Raw genomic sequence first — 19255 nt, 5'->3', positions numbered from 1 at the left:
CTGTGGCTTAATCTCTCCCTACTGAATATACCATTGTCAGTAATTCATGACCTGCATGGGAACAATGCTGGTCTTTCCAATGGCTTCTCATTTCAACTACTTATACCAGAACTGCAGGGATCTGCTGTCTACTCCAAGGGAAGCCTCAGTTCATACTCTTACATGGATACTCAATAAATTCTACTTGATGGCAAATTTTCCAAGAAATGACACAAGATTCTTGTGGTCAGTCCTCCGTGGCATATGATGTGACAATTCCCTGAGCTTGTGAATGTGTTAACTTAAAAACACAAAGATAACTTTTCCTGTTTAATATTTTCTAAATATCTGTAAATTAAATTAAGCTCCTATATGGTTTTAAATGACATTGTAGTTATGAAAGAAAGATTGCCAACTATGGGTTGTGATCATTTAACATGCATTTATACCAGAATGTCTTATGAATTATAACAGCTAATCACTATTCTTGTATATCTCTCTTATTTTTTTTTCCCTAGGGACTTGAATTATAATAATTTGGATGAATTTCCTCAGGCTATTAAAGCCCTTCCCAGCCTGAAAGAGCTGTAAGTGTGGCTTTTCTCCTTATGCTGAGCATGCTGGAACTCACCATTCAGTGCTCTAGTAATTAGGTCTTGGAGCAGATCCTTCTCTCGTTACCTAGATCTATAACACACACAGATACATACACAGCCAGGCCACAAATCAGACAGTATTAGCCAGCACAAATGGTTGTGAGCATAGATTACTGTTCAGGGATGGAGGCTACAGAAACTAAAAAGCGAGAGGTACAGGCTGCCTGGATGACCTTGCAGTCTCAGCCTCACCAGAAAGGCGGGACCTAAATATCAGCACATAACTGTTTCCATAGAGAAGTCAGGTGGGAACAAATAAGACAGATCATTCCACAGAGAGATCTCACTGAAGCCTGGGGTCCTTGAAAGATAAATCACCGAAAGAAAGGAATTTGACCAGACCTGAAGGGTGGGAAAACTTAAAGACGTGAAAGGGATGTGAGCGTCTGGAGGCTGGGTTTGTCTTGAACGGAGACGGGAATGGATGAGAGAGCATCTGGAGGCTGGGTTTGTCTTGAATGGAGACGGGAATGGATGAGAGAGCATCTGGAGGCTGGGTTTGTCTTGAACGGAGATAGGAATGTATATGGCACAGCAGAGACTGTCACGAGTTGAAAAGTCCTAATGCAGAGGTAAAATGCAGGCCTCTGTGATGGAGATTTGGGGCTTATTTCACCATAGATATTCATGCTATAAAGTTCTTTGATGGTGAAGCAACAGGAGACCAATAAGATACCAGGCTGAAGAGAGGGTTTAAGAATGAAGTAAATGATGACCTGGAATTCAAAATGCAGGTTTCTCAGTTTGAACGATGTTTATGTTAGCATTATCCGTTCTGTTTTATGTGATGCTGAACAGCAGTGGGCACTCCGGTTTTAACTGGTTTCTAAGTGTTTTTCTCCTGTCCTTCTAGGGGATTCCACAGCAATTCTATTTCTGTTATCCCCGATGGCGCATTTGGTGGTAATCCACTGTTAAGAACTATGTAAGTATTTTTGAAAGTTTCTTTGAATATATAATCACGCACAGCTATGTCTAGAAATGCCAGACATTAGCATCAAAAGTAAAAAACTAGGTCTTTCTGATATATGGACGCAGGGGACATAGATTTAATCTCAGAGTGCTCATCAGCATATGAAAACATTGCCTCTTTTGGATATTTTCACAGCCATTTGTATGATAATCCGCTGTCTTTTGTGGGGAATTCAGCATTTCACAACCTGTCTGAACTGCATTCCTTGTAAGTATTATGCAAGTTTAAAAACACACCTGAATATTTATGCAGCTTGTTAAATAAAAAGCAAGAATTAGCATTGTTGTAGCTTCATAAAGCAAATACCTTTTCCCTGCCCTCTATGTGGCATTTTAAAGGATAACTTTTAACAACATAACAGTATTCTTATTTATGTGAGTACTTCACCAAATTTTTACATGTTTAAGAACCTCCAAGAGATAAAACCAGTTATATATGTTTATGTAATTTATGTAATTTCGAGATTGCAAAATGAAAATACTATGAAAGCAAAGTTTGTTTTAAATTAATTTTTTTTTTCTCTCTCTCTCCAATTTCTTAGAGTCATTCGTGGTGCAAGCCTGGTGCAGTGGTTCCCCAATCTGACCGGAACGGGCCATCTGGAGAGTCTGTATGTGGGGTGCTTTAAAGCCGGGTCATGGAAAGATGTCATTGTAGTCCAGTGTCCTAGCAGAGAGCCAGTGGCTTTTTTAGTGGTGGCAGTGGATTTATGGCCATTCTTACAAACTTTTGTGACTGTCAAGATGAGTGTATTAGGCTTGACGTTGTGTAGCTCAGGCAGAGTGCAGCTTCCATCCATTATGGACAGATCTGAAAAGGTTACTGAGAATAAGAAGTCGCAACTAAATGGCTCATTAGAAGCAGAACTTCAGAAATTCAAAAGTAGGACCAAAAACAAAACAAAACAGAAAATACAAAACCACCATGGAAGAGTTGCAGTATATGAAAATTAATAATGTCAAGTCTTTCAGAATTAAATTTTCATAATTAGACTACAAATACAAAAAACATACTAAGGCAGCATACAGATGATTAAATATAGATAAGAATCACATGTTTATAATGGAATGGGATGTAGGATAAGACATTTGGAAAATGATTTGGGACAAGACTTTAAAATGTCCAAATCTTGAGCTTCTGAACATCTGGCTACAAACAAGATTCCTAGTCAGTGCCCTGTGAATGGCGTATAGGTACATTTGAGATTTTGCCCTCAGCCTACCAGATAGCCACCTTGGGCATTTGCCCAGGGCTATTATCTGTAGAAGCTTTACTCTGGTGCACTATTTTAGTGTTAAGATTTTCATGTAGGGAATAAAAGAAGTTGGGAAGCACCGAGAAAGAGTTCCAATTTGGTCCTTACGGTAGTTTGTGCATGTTGGGAATACTGGACCACGTGGAGTGAGGAGAGTGTACAGTAAGGAGATAAGGTGTAGAACAATGATGTCATGGCCAAAGCCCAGGGACTAGATAACACCAGTCAACTGTGCTCTAGGCATTCAGTCCATATTGGAGTTTTTCTAGAACAAAGGGCATGATCAGATTCTTTTACTGCTTGCTTTCTGAAATATTGAAATATTTCACCCTTGATCTACATAGCAGCAAAAAGAAAGGAGAGGCAAGGTCAGATAGTAGCATACTCTATTAGAAGAAATAGCTGGTGATCGACTACAAGTGGGAAAAGAAGCAAAGGAAAGAGCAAGAATATTTCAGAGTGCGGAACTGCCTGACAGAAGGAAAAGGTAGAAATGTGATTTGCAGTTGGGTTCAGGGTACTTTCAAATGTGCTAGGTGTGAGCAGAAATGACAAGTTGGAGGAAATCAAGCCTGTTACCTGGACAGTGTTAACACTGGGCCACAGCTCTTTTTCATTTCTGTGAAGATGTGTTGAGAGTTAGTTCACCTTCCCCTTGCCTACCTTCAGTTGGTAATTAGGCAGCGGGGTGCACAGGCACCTATGTATTGGAGTACCATCGTTCACTTATTGTATATGAGAGAAACGTTTCATTTACTGTCCTGACTTGAACTGTCTCTTAGATGGACAATTGTTTTTCCACAGAACCTTGACCGGGACAAAGATAAGCAGCATACCTGATAATCTGTGCCAGAACCAAAAGATGCTGAGAACTCTGTGAGTTGGGTGATTCTCTCCTTCTCCGTAGGCCTCCCTTTTATGTGCCTTACAGACGCTCACTTATTTTGAATGAACTATGTTCATAAGATGGCTTCATGCTTGATTATTTATTGTTGGTTCCTTTCATGTAAGTGAGGAGTTTACTATTTCACAGCACAGTGAGTATGCATCTGAATTTTGATTTTAGGATTGTGCATTATGTTATTATGTATGAATTGTTTGGTTACTTTATTTGGAGCCAGGTAAACTAGAAGACTAGTTGTTCTGGTTTCCACTTGGGCGTCACCCCCGGGCACATGCGCACACATTTTCTTTCTCATCCGTAACTAAGCAGATCCTGAAGCATTGAGTCAGGAAGGAACTAATTGTAGCCTTCACAGATGTGTAAGCTGACCTAGAAGTTAAAAGCAAAGGTGTAAAACTCTCACCCCAACAAACAGTTGGATCCTGATTTGTATGTACTTAAAGGAGGTAACAAAATAAATGACAGATGACTGAGTAATTACATGTTATAGCAGATTCTCTAACTTAATTCTCAATCTAACACATGATGACCGCGAGGGACAGAAAACCCAGTGGCACCAAACGTTAACTACTCTGACATAATTTCACATAAATGATCTAAAAGATGCAGCAAAGCATTTTAATTAAAGAACAGCATATGACATAAAAATGTACTGGAAAAATATAACTTTTCTAGAAATCTGTTGCTTTACTACTCAACACACCTTTACACACCTGTTATGTTGCATGTATATTGCAGAACTTAATATAGCTTAGCATATTTTATATTGTCTACATTCAGCACTACGTTCTTTAACTTTATAAATTTCAAGTTTGTGGTAGAGGCCTGCAAGCATCTGGGAAAACCAAGCTGGTTTTTCTTGCCCGGCTACCCTCTCTGGAAGACCTTAGGGTTGATTTCAATGCTTCTAGGCACAGCACTTTTAATGTAGTGTTTTAATAATGGCATTAAATTGTTCTGTTGTTTTTAGGGACTTGTCTTACAACAACATAAGAGACCTTCCAAGTTTCAATGGTTGTCATGCTTTGGAAGAAATGTAAGTTGGCTTTTGACTTACTCTATTTTGCTGTGGTATACTGTTAGGTCACTAGTCAGTTCAAATAATGAATTGTTACAAGAAATCAGAAGTTTAATAGTCGAGTGTTCCTGTAAATAAAATGTCATGTGTCTGATGTGGTACTGCAGTGAACATTTCTTTTATGATTTGTAACAATGGGTTTTTTTTCTGTTACCTGGAAGATATCCCCTCCCCTCCCCTCCCTTCTCCTCCCCTCCTCTCCCTTCTCCTCCCCTCCCCTCTCCTTTCCTCTCCTCACCCTTCTCTCTCTCCTCTCCTCTCCTCCCCTCCCCTCCCCTCCCCTCCCCTCCCCTCCCCTCCTCTCCTCTCCTCTCCTCTCCTCTCCTCTCCTCACCCTTCTCTCCTCTCTTCTCCTTTCTTCTCCTCTCCTCTCTTCTCCACTCCTCTCTCCTCTCCCCCCTCTCACCCTTCTCCTCCTCTCTTCTCCTCTCCCCTCTCCTCTCTTCTCCTCCCCTCCCCTCCCTTCTGTCCTCTCTTCTCCTCTCCTCCCTTCCCCTCCCCTCCCTTCTCTCCTCTCTTCTCCCCTCCTCTCCTCTTCCCCCTCTCACCCTTCTCTCCTCTCACCCCTCACCCTCCTCTTCCCTCCTCTCCCTTCCCCTTCTCTCCTATCTTCTCCCTTCCCTTTTCTCCCTTCTCTCTTCTCCTCTCTCCTTTCTTCCCCTCTCCTCCCCTCTCCCCCCCTCCTTTCCCTTTCCTCTTCCCTCCTCTCCCTTTCCTTCCTCCCCTTCCTCCCTTCCCCTTTCCCCTTTCACCCCTTCCTCTTCTAGTCTGTTTACTCTTCTTTTGCTCTCCTTTTTCTTCCTATGCTACTTGTTATACAAGTTCTCAAATCTTTTCTCACTAGCCATCTTTCTTCTCTCATATCTGAATAAGATTGGTGGGAATTTAGATAGGGTACCAGTTAACTCTCAGTATAACTTGAGACGTAATATCAGTTAGTCTAACTTTTTCATTTTCTAGATAAAGAAATTGCAAGGTCAGTGTTATATATAAATATTAAAATTTAAAGGCAAAAAACCACAGAGAACATTATTTTTCAACATAGAATTTTTCCTTCTTGTTTATTAATCCCTACCTTCCCTCTCTTTCCCCATTCTTTCTTTCCTTGTTTTAGTTCATTGCAACGTAATCAAATTTACCTGATAAAGGAAAACACTTTTCAAGGCCTATCATCCCTAAGGATTCTGTAAGTTTTTCTGTGATTGTTAAAGACAAAAGCTTTGTCAAGCTATAAATTTACATTTCATGATTGTCTTAGGTTTCCTTCTGCTCTGTTAGGTAAACTACCCTGACAAAGGGAAGGAAAGGTTTCTTTGGCTAAAAATTCCAGGTTGTGGTTACTACAGGGAAGTCAAGGTGGCAGGGACTGAAAGAGCTAGTCACATGATGTCACAGTCTGGGCCATATGACCTCACATTCTAGGTCATATGACATCACAGTTCAGGTCATGACATAACAGTCCAGGCCACATGACACCACAGTCCACATCACATGACATCCACAGCCCAAGTCATGTGACATAACAGTCTGGGTCATGTGACCTCACAGTCCAGGACAGAGATGCTAATAAATACTTGACCTGCTAGTCTCCTCCACTCTATAGTCCAGGATCCTCTACCCAGGATATGGTGCCACCCACAGTGAGTGGTTCTTCACACCTCAATTATTGAATCAAGAGAATGCCCTATGAATACACCCAGAGGCTAACCTGATGTAGACAATCCCTCATTGACACTCTTGTCTGAGTATTCCATATTGTGTCATGTTGACAATGAAAACTGTCACAATGATTTCCATGTTATTAATAACACATAAAATATGTTAGATATCTTGTAAACAACATTTAGACTTTACCTTGTGATACTTTATAAAGAATGTACTTTTCCTCATAGCTCATTTATGATATTGGTCCTCAGGCATGAAATGTTTCTAATTTCAAAGTAGGAACTTGTTTGTTCAAGTTACAGTGAGGTTTGGTGCTTCATTAGTGCAAGGGAAGGCTGACCCCAGCCCGTGTGCTATCTGCAGCTTGCCTCCTGTAGTCAGGAATATCGTGGAAACATAGCCAGGCCTCTTGCTGAAGTGTTGACTGGAGCTGCTTTTCTCATGCTGAGGCACAATTGAGCAGTAGCAGAAGAAACCATGTCATCCAGAAGATGAAAAGATCTACTCTTTGGCATTCGGCAAAGAGAAGTTTGCTGGCCCTGTTCCGGAGTACCTGTCTTGTTAAATATAGTACATTCACAGCAGATGTACCCATTTAAAAACTTACCTAAATTTAAGGGCATATTTGTGCCTGGCGCTCTACTAAGCCTGGGAATATAGAGGTGGCTAAGGACAGAAAATATAATGTTCTCAGTTAATGCACAATTTTTAAATACAGAAAAGATTTGAAAAATTGGCACTAAGGAGAAATTGCACATATTGAATGTGCTTTTCTAGTGGGTTCCCTTTAAGAAGAAAAACAGGCTGGAGTTGTGGCTTGGTGGCATTGTATCTGCCTTTTACACAGAATACTGAGTTCATTTTTCAGTGTATAGGACCAGCTTCGATCTGCCATCACTTTTAGAGCACTTGTAGACAACAACCAAAAGCTGCTCTTTTCATGGGTTTTTGTTATGCAGGGCATGTGTTACACACTTACTCAGTCTTTCAATTGACGATAAGGTCTGATTTAAATGTGGCACTATTTCCTGGCTTGTTAGTGCTGTGGTATCAGAAGTTTTCAGGGTGTGCCCTGTGAAGCAAGGCTGGCTCTAACACTGATAGGAGTTTTATTTCCTGCTTTGAGAAAGAATGATATCGGAAGCTCTTTTGAGTGCTCTTGTTTGCTTATTGATTATTAGTCTTCTCTTGCGGCCTCACAACTAGGCCTCGGGAAGGCAAACAATATGAAGCCCATTTTTTTTTTTTTTTAAAGCTTTGTCAGGACTTGGGCTTTTCCTGCCTGGTTAATAGTATCAAAGGTGATACCATATCACACTGTTTTGGAACTGGTACCAGGATGATAAAGTGAGAAAATTCACAACTGGTTCGAGAGGGATGCCAGGTACAATTAATGAGACAGGAAACACATTCTAAGAAGGCTGTTGTGAAAGAGACTGTAAACATTTACAAAGGGTTGTTAGACAAGATGGAAGATCTGGTTAAGGGATGCTGTGTTGCTGCCCCAGGTTATAAAGTGTAGTCTGAGTAACTGCCTAGAGTTTGGAGCGGTTTTTTTTTTTTTTTGAAATAGTTAACATGTTGCTCTTCGTTGCAGAGATCTGAGCAGAAACCTAATCAGTGAGATTCACAGCAGAGCTTTCGCGAAGCTTGGGACGATTACTAACCTGTGAGTAAATGAATAGCCTGTGCAGTACTATCACGAGGAGTGAACGGCCTATCAAACCTGTGGTCAGGTCAAATATTTATTTAGTTCTTTCGTTATCTGAATGCTAAGCTGTGATGGTATAGTCACAGCTTCTTAAATGTCAAGGCCTATGCTAGGTCTATGTTTTTAACACATCTAAGCTTCACTTTAGTTATCTAAGATATAAATAATAGTTTTATAGTATTATACCTAAGTAAGATAAAATTATATATCATAAATATCTATTTACAGTGTTAATATATATGCACAGATTTTTCTTTTATTATTGAACTCGGGTTGCCAGGCTTCACAGCGCCCCATCAGCTGAGCTGTCTTGGCAACCTGATGGAGAGGTTTGCATGTGGCTTGTGTCTTGGAGGGTTAACGTGAAGTATCTTTCGTATTTCAGGGATGTAAGTTTCAATGAGTTAACTTCGTTTCCTACGGAAGGCCTGAATGGACTCAATCAGCTAAAGCTTGTGGGCAACTTCAAGCTGAAAGGCGCCCTGGCAGCAAGAGACTTTGCTAATCTCAGGTGTGTTTGTTTGTGCCCACTCTTCCTTCTTTTAGTTATGGTAGGCCCCAAATTACTGAGCCTCCTAGTTTTCTCTCCCCCTGTGGTTTCCAGGTTTTTCTGGTAGGTTGTTAACTTAGGAGTATTTTCTACCTCTACTACCTCTACCCTTGCAAATTTGGGGAAAATAGAACATGAGAGCAGTGTCCCATCGTTGTCAAAGGCATGAATTAAGCTCTGGACACTCTCAGATAATGCCGGTCAGATTTCCTTTTTTTAAATGGACTTGTCATCAGCAACAAGATACTGAAATGTCCTATGTGCGACCTGACAGGAAAACTGGCACAGGGCCATCACCTGTCCTAGAGACTGCACATTTTTGGGCTCCTTAGACGCAGCACACAAAGGGCTTGAGCATATTCTTGTACAAACAGAGAATACGTTCACTTCATGTATATGAGTAAAGTAACAGATGACCTGGGGTATTGATTTTAAATAAATTCTTCATTTCCTACGACACACTGGGCATGGTTCAGACATGAATAAAAGGATCACTGAGATATTTAAATTGCTGCATGGCTGTGAAATTTTAGCTTATGGCTTGATTTGCATCCGGATATTAAGAAACAACTCATAAAAGGGGGACCTCTCAGCTGCGTTCTTAAGGTTTGCCAGAACTCTTTTCACAGGTGAGGAAACTGGTCTGGGGAGGGTCCATAGCCAACTGAAGGCATGTGCCAGGTGTGTCTGGTGCCTTGGCTGGGCTCAGCATTTTTGCTGGACTAAGTCCTGTCTGCGAATCTGGAATTCAGTGTGTGTTTTACGGTTCTTTTCCCAGGTCTCTATCAGTACCCTATGCTTATCAGTGTTGTGCATTTTGGGGGTGTGACTCTTATGCAAATTTAAACACGGATGATAACAGCCTCCAAGACCACAGTGTGACAAAGGAGAAAGGCAAGTGTGTCCACTCTGAGAAACAGAGAACTCCCTAAGGCATTAATCAGCCTATCTTGTATTGTAATCAGTTTGAAAAGGATCAAAATGAAATCTGTGAGGAAAGTGGCATTTACTGTGTTACCTTCATAAAAAAAGAATATTTTATGTATTCTTTGACAATTTTATACATTTTTATAATGTATCTTGTAGATAGATATCTAACCCTAGTGCCCTCCCCATTCCCCCTGGCTCCCTGCCCCCAATACTTTTTACCAGCGTCTTGAATGCTATCAAGCCTTCTATAAGCTGATCTTGCACTAGTCACATCAGAGAAGAATTGTCAGGAAGTTGGTTCCTGTTGAACTGTGTATCATTTGAGTTGGATGTACTTTGTTTTCTGTTCAGGTGCCGCTGATGCAGCAAATGTCACCAGCACTGCTGAAAATGAAGAACATAGCCAGATAATTATCCACTGTACACCTTCAACAGGTAGTGCCCAACCTATGTGGCTGTCATTTCTCACTTTAAGTAACACTGGGTAGATAGACCTAAATGTCTGTGGATGGACGGAGGTAGAGGAGGGGTTAGGTGACCTGATAAAAGCCATCTTTCTAACTCAGCCTAATGCTCTTTGGAGAACTAGTTCAGTAAGTCACTTCGGGGTTCAGCAGGGATATGCTCAAGGTCTGTGTGTGTGAGTTACCCCACTATAATTTTTGAGTCAGGGTCTTTTACTGAACCTGGAATACATTGACTTGGCTCAACCAACTGGCCACTGAGCCGGAGGGATCCACCTGTCTGCCGCCACCCCCTCCAGTGTGGGAGTAACAGACATGAGCCTCTATGCCAGGCTTTTTATGAGGATGTTGGGATACAGATCCCACTCCACGTTCCTGTGCCGCAGGCACTCTACCAGAGGAGGTAGCTCCCTTGCTCCTTCATTTCTTTGTTTGTTTGTTTTCAGAGACAGGATTTCTCTGTGTAGCAATCCAGGATACCCTGGAACTCACTCTAGACCAGGCTGGCCTCACACTCACAGAGATCCACCTGCCTCTGCCTACCAAGTGCTGGGATAAAAGGCATGTGCCATCACCACAGTCTGTCTTAATTTTTTTTAAATGCAAATTTGCCTTTCTTTCTGATACTTCCTTGATCTTATTAGTTCTGCGAAAGTTACCAAACTGCTGCCATTTATTTGGTTGTGATTTATAGTGGCACATTCTGCCTAATATACCAAAGAAGATGGACTTCTCCTTACCTGAATTATAGAAACACAGAGATCCTGACAGATACCCTAAGACAGAAGCAGTTTGCAATAAACTCCAGATCCTTCTGTGAAATCAGATGCTTTCTGAAAGAAGCAGTAGGCTTCCAAAGACAGAGTCCAATTGTTAGGAAAGCAGCCCCACCCGTCTGAGAAGCAGTTCCCAAAGGGTGGTGTTCTTGCCAGAAGAGCTCTCTTCTGGCTTGTGTTGTTGTTGGTGGTGGTGGTTGTTGTTTTTCCTGTTTGTTATTTTGTTTTGTTTGAGGTAGGGTTTCACTATATATCTCTGGTTGCCTGGAACTCACTGTGTAGACCAAGCTGGCCACAAACTCGGAAATCACCTTACTCTGCTGATTAAAGGTGCTCCATCTTGCCCAGATCTGCTCTTATTTTTATAGAGCTCTGAGTTCTGATTTGGAAATAAAGGCAAAAAAAGTACTCTCTCGTAGAACTTCCTAAGGATGGTACAACACAAGTTCAAAAGCGTCTGTTAAATGGAAATAAAAAATTGTGTAGAATTGACTTTATATGATTAATATGGGGATGATTAAATGGCTCAGGAGTAAGGGGACTTACTGCTAAGTCTGATGACCTGAGTTCAGTCCCCAGGATATACATGGTGGAAGGACAGAATCACGGCTAGTTGTCCTCTTACCTCCAAGCCTGCACCATGTCATACATACACTCTAGATGCAAGATAAATAAATGCACATGTAATTTTTTAAATATATTGTTTAAAAATAAGATACTTTATTGGATGTATAAATTCCTATGACGGCTCAGGAAAATTAAATACGCCTTTAACCAGCTACGGTGTATAGTTTTGCTCAGCTTCATAGTCAAAGTTTTTTATTTTGAATTTTTAAACAAAACACTATTTGTGATATAACTAGCTTATGAAAATTAACAACTAAGATAAATAGTTCATCTAGAATGATGTAATTCCCACATTTGGGAAGCAGAAGCAGGCTGCACTGTGAGTCCAAGGTTAACTTAGTCTATATGGCAAATTCCAGGACAGCTAGGGCTAAGGGAAAAAAAACAGGACAAACAGCTCAGCTACTAAATGAGTATTCATTGAAACACAGTCCGTTTTTAAACCAAGCTTAGTTATAAATAATTAATATCTGTGTGATTTAATCTTAGCTATACTAGCTTAGTGAGTAGTCTTCGTCAAGCCAATTAAAGGCTTTCAAATGTCAGTTTTTTGAAGATCAGGATAACTGTACCTAACTTAATCTTCCTCTCTGGGTTGCCTTTGAAAGCCATGAGAGAAAGGTAGAAATGTGTTAGCAAAATATGTGTGCATACATATGTAGAGACCAGCAAAAGAGGGAGCCAGTGTTTACTGAAGTTAACAATCCACCTGGCAGCTGATTAAGACTATTCAGCCTGCTTCTGTGTAAGCCGCACAGTCTATGAACAGGCAATGGTCCACAAGGGATAGGATGGAATCTGTACAGTCTAAGAGAAAGGACAGCAAGATACAAGCCCTCTGATTACAGATTTCAGTATCTGTACCAAGTACCTTTTATTTGCTGGACATTGCACTATGTGTATTAATTTTACATAAAGTAAAATTTCTTTCGGTTATCTCCATGTGACTTTACCAGATATTTAGTTTCAAAAATTAAGGGCAGCTTATTTTTTTTTTTAATGAGCTAGTCTGTGACTATAATATCTTAGAAGTGGTGATCTTTGACTTTGCAGGTAGCAGGCTTATTCCGGATTTAATTGCTAAGCCAGACCATGTGGTCCACAGCGGTCTCCAACTGTCTTTCACTGTATCCTTTCTTTCTCGTTTCTAGGTGCTTTCAAGCCCTGTGAATATCTCCTGGGGAGCTGGATGATCCGCCTTACAGTGTGGTTCATTTTCCTGGTTGCCTTGCTTTTCAACACGCTGGTCATTGTAACCGTGTTTGCGTCCTGCTCGTCACTGCCTGCCTCCACGCTCTTCATAGGCTTGATTTCTGTGTCCAACTTACTCATGGGCATCTATACTGGCATCCTTACTTTTCTTGATGCTGTGTCCTGGGGCCGATTTGCTGAATTTGGCATTTGGTGGGAGACCGGCAGTGGCTGCAAGGTGGCTGGGTCTCTGGCGGTCTTCTCCTCTGAGAGCGCCGTGTTCCTGTTAACGCTGGCAGCCGTGGAGAGGAGTTTATCTGCAAAGGAAATAATGAAAAACGGGAAAAGCAGTCACCTTAAACACTTCCGGGTTGCCGCCCTCTTAGCTCTGCTCGGTGCTGCTGTAGCAGGCTGCTTCCCCCTTTTCCACAGAGGGGAGTATTCTGCATCTCCCTTGTGCTTGCCGTTCCCTACTGGGGAAACATCATCATTAGGATTTACCGTGACCTTAGTGCTGTTAAACTCACTAGCATTTTTATTAATGGCCATCATCTACACGAAACTGTATTGCAACTTGGAGAAGGAAGACCTGTCGGAAAACTCACAGTCTAGCATGATTAAGCACGTGGCTTGGCTGATATTCACCAACTGCATCTTTTTCTGCCCTGTTGCATTTTTCTCGTTTGCACCATTGATCACGGCAATCTCGATCAGCCCCGAAATAATGAAGTCTGTTACACTGATATTCTTCCCTTTGCCTGCTTGCCTGAATCCAGTCCTCTATGTTTTCTTTAACCCAAAGTTTAAGGAAGACTGGAAGCTACTGAAACGGCGCGTGACCAGGAAACACGGATCTGTTTCGGTTTCCATCAGCAGCCAAGGTGGCTGTGGGGAACAGGATTTCTACTATGACTGTGGCATGTATTCCCACTTGCAGGGGAACCTGACCGTGTGCGACTGCTGTGAGTCATTTCTCTTGACAAAACCAGTATCCTGCAAACACTTAATAAAATCACACAGTTGTCCTGTGTTGACAGTGGCCTCTTGCCAAAGACCGGAGGGCTATTGGTCTGACTGCGGCACACAGTCAGCCCACTCTGACTATGCGGATGAAGAGGATTCCTTTGTCTCGGACAGTTCTGACCAGGTGCAGGTCTGTGGACGAGCCTGCTTCTACCAGAGTCGTGGCTTCCCTCTGGTGCGCTACGCTTACAACCTACCCAGAGTCAGAGACTGAACTACTGTGTCTGACCATTTCCCCTGTCAACCAAATCGCAGCGCTTGCGGAGAGAGCTGTCTGTCTTTGATCTTTCATCTGGGAAGCACTTCTGTAATCACTGCCTGGAGTCACTCAGAAGAGGAGGAAGGACGGTGGCAGTTTATTTCTCAAACCAGACATTTGTGAAGAAGAATGGGTGCCTACATTATATGTTGTTGAAAAAAGAATTGCCATGCCCCGGTGATGTGTGGTCTCTCTGAAATAAATACAACTTTAAAATGATTTGATATATGGCATAGCAATATAAAATTAGGGTTTTTTCTGAATCATCAGGTGCAAAGTTCGACCTGTTTCTGAATTAAGCACAAGATAAAGGACAGCTGTTAATATTTTTTAATTGAAAATGTGAATTTATAAAACTGAGAAAAAGTCTTGCTAATTTTACCTAATGTTTCATCATTAATCTCAGGACGACTTACTTCAGGGCCAAAAAAGGGATTGTCTCCCAGCTAGAGCTATGAGAGTTCCAACAGGCATTACCCTCATGTGTTTTCTGTGTCCATAAATCAAAGGTTCTGCTCGAATGATTTATAAATCTAAAACCTGAAGATGTTTTAAAGACAATATTAACAGCTGTTAGTTTTTTTTAATAGCAGAACATTTATTTTTGTTTATTATATATTACTTTGGTGAAATCAGTGATGCCCCCCCCCCTCGTGTTTTACAATCACAGTACTGGGACAAAGCAAGTCAAATTGCTATGTGGCCCTAGTAGAGATGACGAACTACTAAGTGATACTGAGGTTTTAATAGTATCCAAGGGGTTTGATGGCTCCATGTAACGTTCGCATTAATAGACACTTCCTAATGCCACTGGCTGCTCTGACATTTCCAATTTTGTTGACATGTTATCTGTAGTTTGGATGATACAGAAAGTAAATTTGGGTAATTATATTTAATTGGAAGAAATTGGTAGTAATCATGACACAAAGCACTTACATTTATTTTGTAGTGAGCTAGAGTCTCCTGTGGTGTTACATGAAAATTTCTATATATTTTTTCCATCCAGTAATCTTTTTTTTAAGCCCACCTTGTAGCTCAGATGCTTTGGTTAAACAAGAACACATATTAAGAGCAGGGAGATCAAAGCTTGTCCATTGTCTTTAAATTCTTTTAATTGATTTGATTCTTACCTGTAGGCTTCTGATGTGTTCCTGTAAGGAGACTTAACACTGTGTTAAGTCAGTAGCAAACTCACTGCCATGTTAGTTATCCTGGTAACACGAAAACTTAAGTTCGATTGCAGTTTGATGATTAAACTGTATATACTGTGCATATGATGAATTTTTATCTTATGTAAATTATTTTTAGAACACAGGTTGGGAAATGTGGCTTCTGTTCATTTTGTTTAATTAAAGCTACCTCCTAAACTATAGTGGCTGCCAGTAGCAGAATGTTAAATTGTGGTTTATATACGTGTTTTTGTGTGTGTGTGTGGTTTTTATTTTCCCCTTTTTTTGACATTGTAAATATTCTTGGTTGTACATTGTCAGTGGAATAAAAACAGAATCTTTGTATATCAAAATCATGTAGTTTGTATAAAATGTGGGAGGGATTTATTTACTGTGTGTTGTAATTTTGTAAGGTCGTCTATTTACAACTTAAATAAAATATATTTACACATCTGATAAATATTAAATCATAACTTGGTAAGGAAATCCCAATTAAAGGCTTTCTTCCTAAAATTCAAGTTATTGAAAATGTTTTTTGTTCTTTTAAGAAATAGGTCAGGCATGGTGGTGCACACCTTTAATCCTAGCACTCCAGAGGCAGAGGCAGGCGGATCTCTGTGAGTTCAAGGCCAGCCAGGGCTATGTTGAGAGACTGTGTGTCAAAACAAAACAATATAACAAAAGAGAATAGCAGCTACATAAAGTTTTTAAGTAGAGTACACTAAAGAATTGTTGGTGATAACTACTGAAAACACAATTTTCATGATGTCTATAATAGGACACTGTATTGAAATTGAGAAGAAACTAAAGTTTTATCCTGATGGAGGACTCTTATTGGTTAATAAAGAAACTGCCTTGGCTTTTTGATAGGGCAGTATTTAGATAGGTGGAGTAGACAGAAGAGGATGCTGGGAGTGAAGCAGACGCCTCGGGCAGATTCTATGCCTCTGCTCTCTGGGACAGACGCCATGGAGCCAGCCACCAGGTCAGACATGCTGAATCTTTCCTGGTAAGACACCACCTCGTAGTGCTACACACATTACTAAATATGGGTTAAAGCAAGATGTGAGAATTAGCTAATAAGAGGCTGAAACTTTGGGCCAGGCAGTGTTTAAATGAATACAGTTTGTGTGTTGTTATTTCGGGGCATAAGCTAGCCAGGCGTCTGAGAGCCAGGCGGTGGGAAGCGGCCCGCAGCTGCTCACTACATTATCCCAAATCCAAAGTACAGCTTTAAACAAATTGTGGAAGGGAGGGGAGCAGAAAAAAAATGGATAGCTCAATAAAAACAATTACAAACACATTATGGTGTTAACGATAATACTATTAATTAGATCTTTATTTAAAGGCAAATGATTAACAACCTGCATGGTACTAAATGCAATCACTTGCCTAGCTGCTTAGGACAGCCCTCAGTTTTCAAATGAGAAGATAAATGTCAAATCATAGAGAATTTCAGTAAATCCTCAAAAAACATAAGACCCAAACCCAATTCTCTCTGTGTTTATATTTTATCTTATAAGGGTGGGTGCATGCAGGTGTACTCTTGTCTGGAGAAAAGTTTGACGTCTTCGGGGAGGCTGCCCACCTCTACTGGAACAGGTTTAATTAGTTTGAAACTCACTGATTAGGCTAGACTGGCTGGTTAGCTAGACTGACTGATTAGGCTAGACTGGCTGGTTAGCTAGACTGACTGATTAGGCTAGACTGGCTGGTTAGCCAGACTGGCTTGTTAGCTAGACTGACTGGTTAACTAGATTGATTAACCTAGGCTGGCTGGTTAGCCAGACTGACTGATTAAGCTAGACTGGCTGGTTAGTCAGCCTGACTGATTAGGCTAGACTGGCTGGTTAGCTAGACTGACTGGCCCAAGCTTCTGCTGCCATACCAGCAGTTTTAAGTGGGTGCTGGGAATTGAATTCAGGTGCTCATGCTTGCCTGGTAGGCAGTCCCTTTACTGACCAAATCCTACCCCAGTCCCATTCATCCTAATTCTGGATTTAGTAGTGAGTTTGAGTTAAACTCTGAATATTGGAAACCTCTATAGCAGAAAGCACAGTATAATTAATTACCCTTCGACAACACCTTTCACCAAGGACCCACTACAGCTCTGACAATTTTCCACAGCACACAATAAATCTTGCATCTTCACATTCACTAAACCCCTTCAATCCCTCTGCCTCCGGGATTACTTTGAGGCAAGCTAAAACATCATATTACTTCATTTGTTAATACTTCAGCGTGTGCAGAAAGACATTTTGAAGCCATAGCATAGAACTGTCATAAGGCTAACTGACAAAGGTATTAGTTTTGTAATATAATTACATATTTTTAAGCATAAGTCACTTTTACAGAAGCTGATTAAAGTGAAAAATAAATGAATACGAAGAAGACATTGTTGAGTCTGAACCTTATAACTTCAGGGGAGAGCTAATTTGTGCATTTGTATACTCCTACCCATCTTGACTATTGCCTCTCAGCCCAAGTAACAAATAGCACTGTAAACAGAGACCATAGACATTACAGTCACACAACCATAGCCTCAGGCCATGTAACAGCCTTGTGGCTTTTAAGGCTCCCGTATTGCTAAAGCATAATGCACTTGTTGGGCACAGAGATCCTAGACTATCAAGAATACTTTAATAAAACATTAAGTGGGTAAAGAAAGTATATAAGATTCTCACGCCAAGAGGTTTAATGTGGGAAATTGCCAGGGTTTAAGAGGGTTTCCCGTTATAGATGCCAGGTCCTGAGGTAGCTGAGAATTAATGAGAAAAATATGGAAGTCGGGTAGTTTATTTTGGAGATGATTGAATTAAAATCATTGTGGTCAAATAACTTATTTAAGGACACTTATTAAGAGGGAAACTGGTTCAAAGCCAGTTTCGTTCCCCTTCCCCAACACCATTAGGTAATTTCTGTTAGTAGATTGTTTCTCAAGCTTCCATCTTTGTGAAGCTGTAAGGCAGTCAGTGTCTCGAGTTACTGATACTAAGGGTGTTTTCTGATGAAAGGTATTAACTAGATATGTCAATACTCCATAATGACTCAAGAATGAAAATAATTCTACTAAGTCACTTTCCTTAGCTGTACAATTTTCTTTCCAATGTCACTGTCTTTTTTTTTCTGAAAATTTGAACAAATAGTGCTGTACCCCAGGGCTATATGACCCTGCTAGCATGTCATGTTGTAGTCACTGTGGCCTTTGCTTCACCTTTGCGTGCTGATATTTTTTATCATATCTCAACGCCCTGTGAAAAGTCTGCACATACAAATTTCATCAGATTTTGTATCTTTGAGCATTAAAGTTGTGCGCTGTGTCAGTCTCATTTTTCACTTATGTTGTTTCTGAAAGTAATATACATCAGGAGCTAGACAAAGCTGTTGTGCACTTTTCCGAGCTTGAATAACATGCCCAGTTTCAATGTCTGCCAGTTTCCTCGAGCGCTTCATCTAGATCCCCAATCCTTAAAAGGAGAGTGCCCCGAGGTCCTAGAAAAATACCTTGCAGCACAGTTTTGTGGATTTTTGTTATAAAAAGAACGAGGGATTTTAAGGTTGCTCTGGTGTGAACATGCTGGAGTGTGGACACAAACGCTTTTAAAGTCCAGAAAGTTCACACATCCTGACAAACTGCATTGACAGTCGCTGCCAATACAGTGAAAGACGGTGCTCAAAGACAAGTCTCGGATAAAGTTTTCTTCCCTAAAATGCATCCTGATGTCAAGACAAAACAAATACAGATAATCACGATTGCTAAGTTTTTATGATCTTGACCTTCTATGAGGGAGGAGGAATAATCATGGCTTCCCGCTTCTGCCTTTTCCTTTAAAAGGATCTGCCTTAGTGACACCGACACGTGTAGAGAACCAAATGGCCTACAGCACCACAGCAAACACCGTAGTCAGGAGGACGCCAGGACATGGCAGGCGACCCGGTAGGCGCTGAGCTGACGCTATCAGGGAGATCCTTGGAGCTCCAGACTGCGGAAGTCCTGGTCCACAGGCTGGGACAAAGCGCTTCGCAGTCTCCAATCGTTGCTATG

At 40.9% G+C, this 19255-nt stretch overlaps 1 protein-coding gene across 1 annotated transcript in view; it reads left to right on the top strand.

Moving 5' to 3' along the window:
* The window catches only part of Lgr4 (leucine rich repeat containing G protein-coupled receptor 4), a 100944-nt gene extending 85216 nt beyond the window's left edge, over positions 1–15728 (top strand). Inside the window, exons 7-18 of the mRNA XM_038330801.1 lie at positions 498–566; positions 1489–1560; positions 1744–1815; positions 2150–2218; positions 3668–3739; positions 4738–4803; positions 5960–6031; positions 8108–8179; positions 8607–8732; positions 9550–9665; positions 10053–10136; positions 12720–15728. Coding sequence (XP_038186729.1) covers positions 498–566; positions 1489–1560; positions 1744–1815; positions 2150–2218; positions 3668–3739; positions 4738–4803; positions 5960–6031; positions 8108–8179; positions 8607–8732; positions 9550–9665; positions 10053–10136; positions 12720–13996 — 2167 coding nt within the window. The 3' untranslated portion in view covers positions 13997–15728. The remainder of the gene's footprint in view (positions 1–497; positions 567–1488; positions 1561–1743; positions 1816–2149; positions 2219–3667; positions 3740–4737; positions 4804–5959; positions 6032–8107; positions 8180–8606; positions 8733–9549; positions 9666–10052; positions 10137–12719) is intronic.
* The last annotated feature ends 3527 nt before the right edge of the window (positions 15729–19255 follow it).

The sequence above is a fragment of the Arvicola amphibius genome, chromosome 5 (assembly GCF_903992535.2).
Source record: "Arvicola amphibius chromosome 5, mArvAmp1.2, whole genome shotgun sequence".
NCBI classification, from domain to species: Eukaryota; Metazoa; Chordata; class Mammalia; order Rodentia; family Cricetidae; genus Arvicola; species Arvicola amphibius.
The sequence above is the reverse complement of the archived record's forward strand: the minus strand, read 5'-3'. Positions and strand labels throughout refer to the sequence as shown.